The sequence below is a fragment of the Patiria miniata genome, unplaced genomic scaffold, assembly GCF_015706575.1.
Source record: "Patiria miniata isolate m_02_andy unplaced genomic scaffold, ASM1570657v1 HiC_scaffold_19, whole genome shotgun sequence".
NCBI lineage: Eukaryota > Metazoa > Echinodermata > Asteroidea > Valvatida > Asterinidae > Patiria > Patiria miniata.
This window is the reverse complement of record NW_024037057.1, coordinates 7,020,731-7,034,959: the sequence shown is the minus strand read 5'-3', so window position 1 is coordinate 7,034,959 and position 14,229 is coordinate 7,020,731. Positions and strand designations below refer to the sequence as shown.

The 14,229-nt window shown below is 40.9% G+C and overlaps 2 protein-coding genes across 2 annotated transcripts; both read left to right on the top strand.

The window, feature by feature from the left end:
• The first annotated feature begins 51 nt into the window (after positions 1-51).
• Positions 52-4,521, top strand: LOC119725573 (protein phosphatase inhibitor 2-like). Its single transcript, XM_038197036.1, has 4 exons — positions 52-201; positions 1,216-1,413; positions 2,534-2,646; positions 3,495-4,521. Exons 1-4 carry the CDS (start codon positions 119-121, stop codon positions 3,692-3,694), a joined length of 594 nt encoding a protein of 197 aa, XP_038052964.1. The 5' UTR covers positions 52-118; the 3' UTR covers positions 3,695-4,521.
• Positions 4,522-8,073: 3,552 nt separating this feature from the next.
• On the top strand, positions 8,074-12,916 carry LOC119725572 (60S ribosomal protein L12-like). Its single transcript, XM_038197035.1, has 5 exons — positions 8,074-8,248; positions 9,164-9,237; positions 9,912-10,092; positions 11,784-11,983; positions 12,737-12,916. Exons 1-5 carry the CDS (start codon positions 8,212-8,214, stop codon positions 12,740-12,742), a joined length of 498 nt encoding a protein of 165 aa, XP_038052963.1. The 5' UTR covers positions 8,074-8,211; the 3' UTR covers positions 12,743-12,916.
• Positions 12,917-14,229: the final 1,313 nt, after the last annotated feature.

The following is a 14,229-nucleotide window of genomic DNA, read 5'->3' as shown; positions in this document are numbered from 1 at the left end:
TGCATGAAGTCTTAAACCCAGACCCAATGCAGGAGCTTACAATAGAAATCTGGTAAGTCACCAGTGTTTGTATATTTGTCATTCAATTGCATTGATTTCTCTTGACTGCGGCCAAGACATGGCAGAGAAACTGACGGAAAATCCCAAAAGAGGCATTCTGAAGGCCTCGGGACATTACGAAGATCCAGCCAACAAGCCTGAGTAAGTATCCAGCAGAGTTGTATCTGGTGCACAAGCAGTTTACTTGAGTGATCAGGAAAAACAAGAGCCCAAAACAATGTCAACATGGTCGCACTCGCTCGACGGCCGGCGTAATACGGTACTGCATTGTACTGTGGTTTACCCTGCAGTGGGTGGCGTACGTGACAAACGTGACATTGACAATACAATTAAACGCAGTGGCTATTGTTACGGCAATTGACCGTCTGGTTCCCTTACCTAATAATATTCAATGTCAGGATCTTTAGCCCTTGCAACCAGTCAATCAACTGATCAACCAAAAAGTTTTCGCACCTTGTTAATTTGTTTCACTTTGCTTTAAAATAAAATCCTCAAAAAACCAAAAAAACACTGGATTAATTTATGAAGTCGAAGAAGAAAATGAAATCTAGGCCTAGGCCTAGGCCTAATTCATTAAAAATTAGATTTGATTAAAAAACAAAAGTATAAATAAAACTATTAAAAAAGAGAGAAAAAGTTGGCATAGCATTAGCCCCACTGGCACTAGTACTACTTACTAGTGTTGCCTCAGTATTGCTGCGCTGTACCTCTGGCCACACGCCAGGTTCCCCAACCTACTGAGGACTTTGTCAAAAAAAGGTGCAAATTGTCTCACGTACGGTTGTATTCTATGATGTCTCAACTTCTTTCCTCTGGGTTGTTTAGTTGTCCTTATATCAAATTTTTCGAGAAATTTTGGCATCTTTCTAGCGTTCATATGCACGCGAAAAACATCTGTGGATGGCAGTCATTTTGAATGTAAGAAGCGTAAGAATCGATCTTGTCGATCTGGCCCGCAAGTTGCAATGCAATCTCAACCGATAGTATAGCGTGCAAGTATACAGTCTGGGCGATCCCATTTTACAAGAAACAGTCGTCGCATTGCAACTTGCGCGCCGGATCGACAAGATCGATTTGCATACATGTATATTACTTTTCGTACTCTGAAACAAAAAATAATCATAATTAGTTCTACTTCCAAATTACTTTTTGTAGAGATGGCATCAAGTGGGATGAGATGAATATTCTGGCCACCTTCCATCCGGAAGGCAAAGACTACGGCCACATGAAGGTGGACGAACCGGACACTCCCTACAACAAATACACGGATCCGGACGGGGATGACGCGGACGCCGACCCTCAGAGCGAGAATGAAGATGATAAAGTATTAGACTCGGGAAAACTTGCCAACAGGTATTTTTAAACCTAATCTAGCTTGATCCTCCTGCTGTCTGCGTTCTGAGAACCTACCCTTCTTTTTCTCTTCTAGGGCTGAAAAAAAATCCATAGTCAGCCGCTAACATGAAGTCGCGCGCTGTGCACTCACACGTACTGTACGAAGCGCGAACAGCAACCTCACGTGGCTGGGCTACGATATGCAAATCAGTTGGTGCTAGTCGAACGCCTTGGAACAAGGGTCACCATGGTCTACCTTGTTTGGGGAAATTTTCGTTGTATTGTCGCTGGATTTGTATTGGGTTTTATGTGGTGTGCAGACTCCAAACTTGTTGGAGAATGTAGCCACACTATCCAGCTCTCTGTCCATGTAAAATATGAGTCTTCACGACCAAGTACTGAATAATAATCTCATCTTTATTCGGAACAAGGTAAATAAAAAAGGTGTTTGACCAGCCTGAACAGATTTGCATATTGTAGCCTAGCCGCGTGAGGTCACTGACTGCGTTTCGAACAGTCCGTGTGCGTGCATAGGGATCTGATACACCGTGCCCCCTAGAGACATGCACACAAAAGGGAACAAAAGATTGTATACGTCTCCACAGGGCAATTTCTATAGATGAATACGTCTCCACAAGGTTTTCACGAAATAGATATATGGATTTTACTCAAAAACTGCAAATTTCTAAGGTATGTTGATCGTCGCAAATGGTAGAGTTTTAGAAAAGGGATATTAAATCCGAATTTCAGCCAAGGAAATTAATTCTGGTTAAAATAAGAGCATTTTGAAACTGTACTTTCAAACTCGAAAACTTAAGTACACGAGAACAAATAAATGTCTCCACAAGGATACAAATTTCAGTAAGCTTGCTCGGTACTGTTTATGTTATTTTAGCAGCCGACCGGAGCATCGAGCATTGGACACTATCTTCAAACGCCTTGACCAAGACTAACCACTCAGCATGCTATCAAATGCAACAGTAGATTTTGTTCCATTGGGAAATTGTTTTCTAAGTTCTGATGTAAGGACATACATACTTTTGTAACAATTTGCCATGTTGTCAGATTGTGTACGTTATTTCATTGTTGAGTTTGAACTTGCTGTGTTATAGTGCTTCCTTGGGTATTTTCCTTGCAGACTGCAGACAGACACAGAGGACAGGAGATGGTGGGACAAAGAACCTGGGGAGGAGGACGACGAGAGCGAAGACGAGGACGAGGACGAAAGCTTGATGTCACCGGAGGCCAAAGGTCAGCAGAGAGGGAGAATTCTGATTGGTCGATTTGTTAGCAACTCTCCTTCCTGATTGGGCAAACATTACTCTCTTTAAATGTCAGATTTAGAAGCCGCATCTGAATGACTTGGCTACGGCTGGCGATGACACATGCATCTATGGAAGCCACTGTCCATTGACTAGTGTGTTACTCCAAGCCGTAGTCTAATAATTCAGACTTGGCCGGAGTTCAGTCAGTCACAAGTCAATGTCAAGGCGAATCATGTGCCAACTTAATGGAGTGGCCAGGCACAGAAATTGCCAAGCACAGAATATTAAACGATACATTCATTAGGAAATGGTGTTTGACTTGTGCCATGATGTGTGGGTATGAATCCTTGACCAGGGTTGTGATGCTTGTGTTCTTGGGCAGGACTCTTTGCTACAATTGCCTGTGTCCACCCAAGAGTTTAACCTGTGTGTGTTGCAAACAGACTGCGCTGTTCCGAAAATGCTGCATTAAAACTGATCTCATAACATATTCTGGTGATAGTAGTGTCCTATCCCGTCGAATAAAATCCTCACTTTTACAAAGAGGGTTTGGGAAGGTTAGCAATCACGGTCAATATGTTGAAGCAGAGCAGTGCGGGGATTTCAAGTATAATCTAGGCATACATTAAGCACTGCTGAGCACAAACAACACTCTGGCCTAATACCTTGACACAGTGCATCCTCCAAAATCAGCCACACATTTTTGCCATATAGCCTGAATCCTGCAAAATCCTCCACTTTGCAAAGAGGATTTGGGAAAGTTAGGGTTAACAAATGAGCTATATTTCTCCAGCCAAAACTCACTTGTTTGTCCCCCTCCCCCAACTACCACAGATCTCAAGCGCAAGTTTGAGGTTCATCGGAAGCAGCACTACGACGAGGCCTCCAAGATGAAACTGGCCAAGCAACTCATGGAGCAGGACGAGGAGGAACTCAAGCAGCTGGAGGAGGAAGAAGAACGGGAGCGACTGCGGGCCGGGGAACAGACGAGCAGCAGCCTAGACGATGCAAACTCCTCAGAGGTCAATCGCTGATGGTCGCTCTGGAGATTTTTCCCCTTGGCATTGTGGAAACTGCTTTGTTGTGTATGATACTATAATGGGAGTTTTTAAAACTTAAGGTATATCAAAACCCATGATGTTATGCCAAAATTGAAGAGTATCAGGCCAAAACTGAAGAGTATTTCCTTTTTGTTTGGATTCTTAATGCTCATGAAGCAAGCGATTGAGCCAAATCTGAGATGAGGCCCAGATTTCAAATACTCTTTGTGTGACCCAGAGTCATGAGGCAACATAATATATGAAGTGTTTCATCAAAACTATCCTGTTCGTCGCTTTCAGGTACAACCAACAAAATTATCATTATTATTATTAATTATTTCTGGTAATGACACCAAGGATTCCTCAAAAGGGCCCCAGGTACTGTAGCTCGCAAGCCTGAAGAAACCTGTGGAGAGAAGACAATGAGAAGAAATTACAGTTTCAGAGGTGGGAGGAAAACCCCAGAATGATACTCTGGGGAAAACCCACGGAATCAGGTAGGGACTGAAAACCCAATCCACATGTTGGCCCAGGCAGGATTCGAACCCGGGTCACAGCGGTGAAAGGCGAGGAAAGAACCACTCACGAACCTGACTCCTCGTGAAACTGTGACTGGAATTTTACCCTCAGCATTGTGGGAATGTTACAAATATTTCCCGTAGAATAGATAAATATATTTCCCTAGAATGTCAAGTCAGAGTTCTACGGATAGTTGTATGGATATTAACAAGTCTATTGTGACTATTTTGTTACACATACATAGATAACGAGACCGGTGTTATGGTATCGTAATTCTAGGGCTGTTTGAAATATACCAAATATTCGAATAGTTTTTTGCCGGTTTGAATATTCAAAAACAAAAAACTGCACACATACACACACGACTGTGATGCTATTTCATCGTAAAATTGCGACACTTTATTGTCAGGTGCCACTTTTTGTCGACCGTTACTTTTTTTTTGACGGCGGTTTATTGTTCACATCCGTTTAGAAGGTTAAAGCCTTGTACGGTTATAAGATACTTGCTGCAAAACACTCAAGTGCCCCATATCGATTGTCTCACGCAATATTAAAGGGAATATACAACATTTGCAAACATCGAAAAATAAAACTACCAAGTTTTTACGAAATATCTTACCAGGATGTTGGTAAATGACAGTCTAAAGCATCCTGTAAAATTATGGCATCTGGTGTGAAGTCATTTTCAAGAAAATGGTATTTTTGTATACATTTCCAACGGTGATCGGCCGACCACCGTTGGATAAACCTAACTATTTTTCAACTACTGCTCCAAATTTACCATTTTTTTAGTCCAATTTTGTTTGCTATTGGTTACATGTTCATGAACGGGTGCAGGCCAGCTAGACTGGTTCCCTTACCTTACAATTTTCCAGCATCTATAAATTGATCCATGTTATCTTTAGTGGAGTCAAGGAACCAGACTACTTGAACATTTGTGTTTTTCTTGGTTTTTCCAGCATTTTTTGAACACAAAACTTCAAACATGTCAGTGTAACAATATTTGATCTATTATACTAACCCCTCAAATAGTTCATTTCTGAAAATTACAGCAAAAGCCAATGATGTACATTCCCTTTAACTGGCGCTCTTTGTGCAACTTTTTACTGGTGCAGCACGCAGTTACAACTGGCAGTTTTGAACATCCGAATATTCGATCAAATGCAGATTTGAGTAATCGGATATTAAATTAATTGAAAAAGGACAGCCCTACGAAATTCAAAACGTTTACGGTCGTGTTGAATAAAACTTTAAAAACGATAGAATATGGCCCAGAATATTGCCCTGGTAAAACAGAGAACTGGCGTATAAACGACAGACGGGTTCAGTTTAGTTTACTTGCAAATTACAACTCTATAGGTCTCTCTCAATGACGGCCATCTCTGTAGGAGAACTGCAACTGCGTATTTTACGCAATCGAGCACGTATTGCGCATTGTTGAAAATGTTCTAAACACGCGCGCTTGTCGCTCGCAATGTGTTCGAAATACGACGCAGCCGATGCGCGATAGGCAAGTTGACGCTCAAAATGCCGATGCACGTGGCTGGTCTGTAGGAAATGACGTCATTTGAGAGAGACCTATCTAAATATGACCAAGTCAGGCTAACTGGAGTGTTTATTTTGGAAAAAAAAATTCCAATTATTTAAAGTTACCGTCAAAATACGGTGTAAATTTCTCTTCCTTTTTTGAAAAAATAAAATGTTACATGTATTTAAAGAATCACTGTGATGAATAATTTATCAAATATTGATGTTGTGAAAGAACATACACTGTTATTTTGTAACTTTTAAATGCGATAGAGGTATTCTCTCTAACACTTCAAAACACGCTGCAAATTTTTGTACGTAGAAGATTAAGACAGATTAGCTACAGTAGCTAGATTATGTAGTAACCAAAAAAGTTGCATGTTTCCGTCCGTACAGCTGGGGCTTGAAGCGTGCATGAATCTCCCCCTTGTATGGGTGGGGCTTAACCAATGTTGGGGGGTGTAGGCGTAAAAGTAATAGACGTTTGCATCATGCTTTTGTGGAATGTTTTTACTTAAAAACGTTTTTAAAATAGCTCAACAGAACAACACCCTGAAATTTGGATCATTTTGTCGGAACATCACTACCATGTCAGTGCTGCGGGATTTGATTATCAGAACCGTTACAATAAAGTACATTGCTCAAGGACACAATCCTGGTGGGGAAAAAAATGTCATAGTATTGTGATACAGTTGAAATTCGATATTGTTGGAATTTGATTTTTTTTTAGTGAATCACTGAATTTCAGATCTTCGGTTGGTAGATCACCGGCCGGTGTGGTATTGAAGAGGTCGCATGTTCACAACCAACTCCGGTCAATTTCTTCGTTCAACTTTAAAATCGCTGAATTTTAGCACAGATTGCGGAGTGAGAAACAGCTACTCAGTCAATTCTTTGCAAGAAAACAGTTCCCAGTGCACAAAACTTTCATGTACACAAGTTTTGTAGAAATTTAAAAACAATTAAAAACATGGCTACATTCTTGCATTAATCCTTCAAAAAAAAAAAATGTGAAAAGTGGGAGAAATTTAGAGGTATGTTTATGTATTTGTATATTTGCATGGTTCAGTTTTCTGGTTTTGTACAGATTTTGTTGTGATTATTTTAACATTTTTATTTCAGGTTAATGGTTAATTTTGAATTTTCCAGAATGTTGTGGGAGTACAGCAGCTATTCAGCCAAACAAAATTTCACTTAAAGCCGGAGTCCATCATTTGCAGCTATCCAAAAAGTAACTGGCGTAATTATTGTTGAAAAACATACTGGTTGAAAGATAGTAGGAGGACTAAACTCCCTGTGAAATTATTCTTTCTGGCAAGCTCTCATTTTGAAGAAATCAACAAAAGAAGGCCTTTCCAATGGTGCTTAAGAAGCACCGTAGGAAATTCAAATTAGTAGTTTGTTTTGTTATTTGGCGAAGCGCGCGCAAGCATTGGCAGGACGCACACGCGCGCGCGGTTGCTATAATTCGTCGGATCAGTGGGCGACATCGCGTAGCTGCAATCGGCTCAGTGAGAACGTGTCTCGGACGCTGAATTCAGGCCCAATTCCAAACATGATTCAGCAACTTTTGATTTGAAATCGAGATCCTAGAATGTAGTTTTTCTCAAAATATACAGCTAAAGCTGAGCTGAAACTTCATCAAGTTAGTTGCTCAGCACCCTTCTTTAGTTCTTGAGGACATTTGTTGCTTTAAACGAACAACATGCACAAATTACAAATGATGGACTGTACCTTTAATATCTGCTGCACAACTCAATGCAACTTGCTCCCGGTCGCATAATAGATATATTAGTGTAAATTATGTGATTTTCTGTAGTAAGTGGGATCCTAAAAAGAATATAGATTGTTCGCAAAATGAGCGATCAACAAGGTCGTTGAAATATGCAACAAGTAAAGTCAAGGGAGTTGTAACTTGTTTTCGATACACTAGCTGCCATCACCCAGTAGTATTGTTCTGTGTGGTTTCTAATTTTATGAGGCCTGTTACTGATGAGATGTGTGTGATGCACATGTGAATGAGATCATGTGAAAATGTCTTGTGATACTAAATAATGATTGTTGCAATAAAACTTGAAAAAGATTTGGAAAATGACTTTTGTTGCAAGTGCGTGTATAATTCCCTGCCATAGTTTCTCTCATTACAAAAACTGATTATCCCTTAAATATAGTCATAATTCCCTCGTCTCTTTGTATGAATATTGTTTTTGTAAATTAACGACTTTCACGAAAAATCTGCGCCAAACGATGTATCAAACAAAATGTTTTGGTTTGCCCAGCTGAACTATCTTTGATGACACACGGCCTGTTCCGTGGCCAGCACCACTAGAGGGCGCCCTCTCGGCCTTTTCGGCGACCATCATTTTGCGGTGTTTGTGCAACTTTTCGGTCGTGTCCTGAATCGGACTCATCCGACACTTTCACCGTCGTTTTCTTCCACTTTTGGAGTCTAGACACCAAGCAAGATGCCTCCCAAGTTCGATCCTAATGAAATTAAAGTCGGTGAGTGGGGATTTTCTGCAGAAATTAGGTTGGATTGATGATCGTGTTTGGGTTATTGGGTTAGCGATGGCAATATGCATGTACACCTGTACACTGTTATATTCGTGTGTAAACAACCTGGTTATGATTATTTCGTGCATTAGGGCTTACTTCAACTTGATGTATTATTAGCAAACAACGAAAACCTCTTTTGTAATCGACACAAACAGTTTTATATTTATTTTAAGTAGGGCCTAGTGCTAGGCCTACAATCGGATTACGGAACATTAACGAATTACGAAGTGGCTATCTATACGGCAGTCGTTGTTTAGCGCCCTCTACGATACTTCTTTGATACGCACGCAGGTATATAATTATTTGTTTCCCCACGTTTTAGCGAGCAGTGCGACAGCTCAGTCGATAGAGGGTAGGATTTTGCACCGCGAGGTTGCGGGTTCGCATCTCATTCTCAGTTTTGCACTCGAATTTTTTTCCTTTTCTAACCTGAGGCTTTGGAGGATTTTTTTAAAAGCCAAAAAGGTAAATAAAGTCCGAATTTCATAACGTTCAAAGACACTTTTTTCCTTCTAATTTTATATTTTCTTCTCATGTTTTTATAAAAGTTGCAGTCTACCGTAACGATAGGAAATGGGAAATGCGTTACGGCTGCCGTAACAATAGCCACTGCGAAGCATTAAATTTTGAAACAATTTTTGTTGTGAAATTGAATTTCCACATTGCATTGTCACTGTCAAAGTCAAACTCAAAGAATAAAAAAAAAAATCAGTCAGTGGTTTTCGATTAGCAATGGTGATGGTGTTTTTTTGGAGGCCGTAGTAATTACTCCGAGCCATTACTGATTAGGCATGTAAAGCCAATGTTCTTAACCAACGTGATTTTAGAAAAAATATTCATGTGGTTCTTTTTTATTTGCAGTTTGCCTGAGAGCCGTTGGTGGAGAAGTGGGCGCAACCTCCTCACTTGCCCCCAAAGTAGGCCCTCTTGGATTGGTAAGTTGGGCTTGTCTCCAGATAGCCCCATAAATGTGGCCTATTTACTGGACTGCCTCCGTAAACATAGGCCACACATCCACATGTACAAAAACGTGTCGCACTTTGCCAAATTTGGATTTTCACATTTAGGCTTAGTTTGTAGGATTTTTTTTTCTTTAGAAGCATACTCACCCTCTATATAGGCTAATCAGAAAGTGCTGCCTTTTTCAGATGTCTAATTTTTGTGAAATTTCATGTTGAAATTTTGATACGCAAACGTGTAAAAATGAATCTGGAAATTTCACGAAAAATATACATCTGAAAAAGGCAGCACTTTCTGATTAGCCTATAAAGAGGGTGAGTATGCTTCTAAAGCAAAAAACCCTACAAACTAAGCCTAAATGCGAGAATCAAAATTTGGCAAAGTGCGACACGTTTTTGTACATGTGGATGTGTGGCCTATGTTTACGGAGGCAGTCCAGTAAATAGGCCACATTTATGGGGCTAGTCTCCAGAAAGAGTGGGAACTCGCCACCCCCTCCCCCCCCCCCCCACCCTCCAAAATCCTCCCCTCCCCACCAAAAAAATGGGATAAATGCAGTATCCTGGTGTCACTTTTTTCGTTGTTAAAAATACATGTATCAATTGTAAGATGCTTATTTTTTTCCCTCCTCCTTCCCTTACTTCGCCAGTCCCCCAAGAAAGTCGGTGACGACATCGCAAAGGCCACCCAGGATTGGAAGGGTCTGAAGATCACGGTCCAGCTGACCATCCAGAACCGGCAGGCCCAGGTCTCCGTCGTCCCCTCGGCCTCGTCGCTGATCATCAAGGCTCTGAAGGAACCCCCACGTGACCGCAAGAAGGTCAAGAACAGTGAGTGTTGAACAACCCTCCCCACCCACTGATCTCTATATAAAGACTGGATAGCTAATACAGAGCCGCACAATGTACGAATTTGACGCCATATTGGTGAGACCGGCTGGTGATCTACAAAGGACAAGTTGCCGTTTTTATAGACAGCATGATTTCTTTTGCAACGTCGCGGTTCACTTGACTTATATTTTGACCACCACCACTGACCAAGGTTAACTACAATTTTTCTAACGTCGTGGTTACTAAAATGCCGCAAATATAACTTTTTCGGCGTTTTGAAATAATAATCACTACGGAAATGTGTCCCTTTTAGAACATCATAATATGTGTACGTGACCAAAATGCGCGTCAACTGTTGATACAACGCGCGCGTATTTTCGCGTAGAACGTTCGTATTATACGCGGCCATCTTCGTGAGACCGGGGGCGAATTGGTCAATATGCAAAGTCTACTGTGTGAATGTTGTATGCATATCCGCTATCCAGTCTTTATATAGAGATCAGTGTCCCCACCCCACCCCAGCCCTGAAATGGCGTGCGACGTCATGTACATGAAACGCGAGTTTTCAATGTCAAAAGGTTGTATCTCGCTTAAAATAACCCGGATGTACACACACAGTCAGCGGACGTCGTGATACGCGAGGTACGACCTTGTTGCACGGGGCGTATTCACGCGAGATACAACTTTGTTGCAAAATCAAGTTACGACCTTGTTGCACTGATGCGACGATTTCTAATCCTTTTACCTGGGCCATGTTTTTGGTGGACGTTACCAAAAACTGTTTTGGTCATTGGTTCAGCATTTTGCAGACTGTTTGGGTAGTACTACTTGACAACACATGTTGCCAAAAAGCTCAAAGAATGAAAAACTGAACCAGTAAATATTTTTTTTTGTAGCCCAGTTTTCTTTTTTGTAAGTTTGTTTAGTTCCACGCCTTTGGCTGTAATTATTATTCTGGCCTTGATTTCAGCAGATAAAAAAGCTACTAGACACCAGCACTAGTAGTAGTTTCAAAATGTTACTGGACCTTCTAGGTGGATGTCAAAATCTTAGAGGGCACTGCCTTTGTTTTGCTGTGACATGCATGAATGAACCTTTTGCGCATTCATTGTTACTGAACTAAATCCATCATTGACAGGCACTCACCAGCGCTGACCCACCACATCTATCAATGTCAGTCAAGGCATGGTACCCTCAGTTAACATACCTACCACAGCCTGTCAATTGTACCGTTATGAGCCCAATTTACTGAACTGTTATAACCTGGCATCTGATAGAAACCTGTCACCTGATAAAAACCTGTCACCTGATTTGACGGATAGGGTATCTCTCTCCATGTTGTCACTGAGAGCGGGATGGTTAAAAGAAGTATTTTACATTATCAGTTTTGTGAAAAACCATTCGACCGTTTGTCAAATTCACTCACAGACCATACAAGGTGAATGATTAAATTCAATGTACTTGATCCACAGGCATGCAACTTTTCCTCGGATCAGCTGATTTCCTCTTTTTTCACTTCCAATGTGTGCCATTGAAAATAGAAAAACACTGTACAAAGTCTTGGAAAGATTTGAATTTCCTCTTTTTTTGTGACTTCCCAGTTGCATGCCTGGATCCAGAAGTCTTAACCCTTTTAGTACTTTTAGTAGGGTAGAAGTTTTAAAATTCCTCCCCGTTTGTAATCGCTACAGTCAAGCACGACGGCAACGTCAGCTTTGAGGAGATTCTCAGGATTGCCCGCATCATGAGGGAGCGATCCATGGCGCGGGAGCTGTCCGGTACCGTCAAGGAGATCCTGGGCACGGCGCAGTCCGTGGGCTGCACGGTGGACGGGATGAACCCCCACGACGTCATCGACAAGATCAACAACGAGGAGATCGAGGTCCCAGAGGTGAGTGTTGAACTTGTCAGCTCTGGGGAAACTTAAACTTCAGGTGGCATGGGTGGCCTGTGCGTAAAGCGCTCGGCTCTCACCAAGGTGACCACGGTTCGAATCCTGGCCGCGGATCACATGTGAGTAGAGTTGTGCGTTGGTTCTATCCTGTGTTTTTTCTCCAGGCCCTCTGGTTTTTTTCCCTCCAGAAAAATCAAACACTTTCGATCTCAGGCTGTGCTCCGTGGTCATATATGGGTCGATGTGGCCGGCAGCCATAGGCGCCTTTACGTGTCAGCGGCCCGACCACGTTGTAGCCGCGTCCTTCGCAATTCAGCATACCAGCTGCGAGTAAGGATGATTAGCCTCCCAAATTATTATTATTATTAACTGTCCTCAATATTGAGAACAATATTGCAAAACCCTTTAAAACCCTGCAGGTCAGTTTCAGGTGAAGGGATATGAAGTGTTATGAACCCAAACTCCCCAGGCATTTTTGCTAGGATGCAGCCTCAATCCTGCAAAATCCTCCAGCAATCACTGTCAATATGTTGAGGTAGAGCCAGTGACATCCTGGAGCAGTGGGGAGGATTTCTAGTGTTATCTTGGCCTAAATTTATGCACAGCTGAGCATAAATAAAATTTCACAAATACAATTTCACAACACAATTTTGACAACAAAGTGCATTTCAAGACCTCAAATAAAAACTTGTTTGTAATATTGTTCTCTAAACTGAGTTTTTGTTTTTGTGTCTCCTCTTCTGAATGCAGGAATAAACAGTGGAGGCCTCATAGCCCAACACTAGCCTGAGACATGACCACATTCATCCAGCGTCACGGTCAACTATCAGAGGAAGGACTATACCAGGCTAGAGAAACAGAATTTTATTCAAAAAGTGGAAAAAATTGTATGAAGAATTAAAAAAAAGTACGCTAAAAAAGAGAAAAATACGATCTCCGATGTCCATTTTTTTTTTAGGGTGTTCTGGATTTGCTCATCATCATCTTGCAGCATTCCCCCAGTTTAGGGCCCAATTTCACGGCGCTGCTTAACAGTTAGCAGAAAAGTTGTGCCTAGCATAGCAGAAAAATTTGCTGCCCTTAAGCACTATTGTTGCGTCACCAAGTTAAGCAAATTGTTCCTCTGAAGTAAGCGTTTTGCTGTGCTTGTGCTTACGATCTCCATGAAATAGACAAAGGCTCTGTTAGCAGAAAATTGTGTGCTTAGCAGCGCCGTGAAATTGGGCCCTGGGAAATATCCTTGAAAATCATGGAATTTAAAGCTATCATGGAAAGTCATGGACTTTTTGTTTTTACAAGTCGTCGTGGAAAGTTGATATTCCTAGAAGTCATGGTAAAGCCACGTTAAATATAACAGACTATGAGAAAAGACAACTCAAAACACAATGCATATTCCCAAGAATAACAACGTTGCTTTTAATAATTTCTCCATATTTTTTTCAGTAGTGGAACATGATTTGTATACATGTACATGTACATGTGTAATTTCAAAATGTAAACAACCCAGAATCATATATTCAAATTATTCAAAACATGACTTGTCAGAGTATGAATTATGCACAATATGCAAATTAGACATTATGAATAATGCATGATAAGAGTGAATCTGATTCCCTTTGCACAATTTTTTGAATTGCAGTCATAAAAATTATCAAGTTTTTTAAAAGTTTTTTTTCTCAAATATAACACAATTCGCAAAAAATGGAAGACAAAGGAAATGTCTTAAAATATTCGGAAAATGTTTCAGGAAAAACAATTTGTACAGAACATTAACAACTGACATTAAGTAACGGTGAATGAAGTGTGGTATCCAGTTAAAGACAAAATACGCAGACCACCATACGTTTTATGCAAAGGCAGGGACTCGTACACAAAGTAACTAGTGCTTTTTATGGCTACCAATGACGGACTATTAGTCGAGAACAAGCAACACCTCACCACTGCGAAAAAGCGGACGTGTATACTTTTGACTAGGTTAGATTTTTGTTATACATGTATTCAGTGCATTCAGTATACAAAGATTAACATTTAACATGGTTTGCGGGGGAACATATGGAGGATGGAACATATTCAGGAATTGTATAAAACAAATACCACCTATATTGGGAAACAACCTTTGAACGAAAGATGAAGCAATAAGAATGTCATTATTTATTAAGTTTGAACTTTCACTATATTCATTTTCTTCCTATAAAACCACGGAGACAAAACGTTCCATAGCAACAAATTACACGTCATTTTCT

Excerpts from the sequence above, each read along its gene's own strand:
- LOC119725573 (XM_038197036.1), top strand. The coding sequence starts at position 119 with ATGGCAGAGAAACTGACGGAAAATCCCAAAAGAGGCATTCTGAAGGCC. Across the intron at positions 202-1,215 it reads GATCCAGCCAACAAGCCTGA|AGATGGCATCAAGTGGGATG; the intron begins GTAAGTATCCAG and ends TACTTTTTGTAG. Across the intron at positions 1,414-2,533 it reads TCGGGAAAACTTGCCAACAG|ACTGCAGACAGACACAGAGG; the intron begins GTATTTTTAAAC and ends TTTTCCTTGCAG.
- LOC119725572 (XM_038197035.1), top strand. The coding sequence starts at position 8,212 with ATGCCTCCCAAGTTCGATCCTAATGAAATTAAAGTCG. Across the intron at positions 9,238-9,911 it reads AAGTAGGCCCTCTTGGATTG|TCCCCCAAGAAAGTCGGTGA; the intron begins GTAAGTTGGGCT and ends TTACTTCGCCAG. Across the intron at positions 10,093-11,783 it reads CCGCAAGAAGGTCAAGAACA|TCAAGCACGACGGCAACGTC; the intron begins GTGAGTGTTGAA and ends TAATCGCTACAG.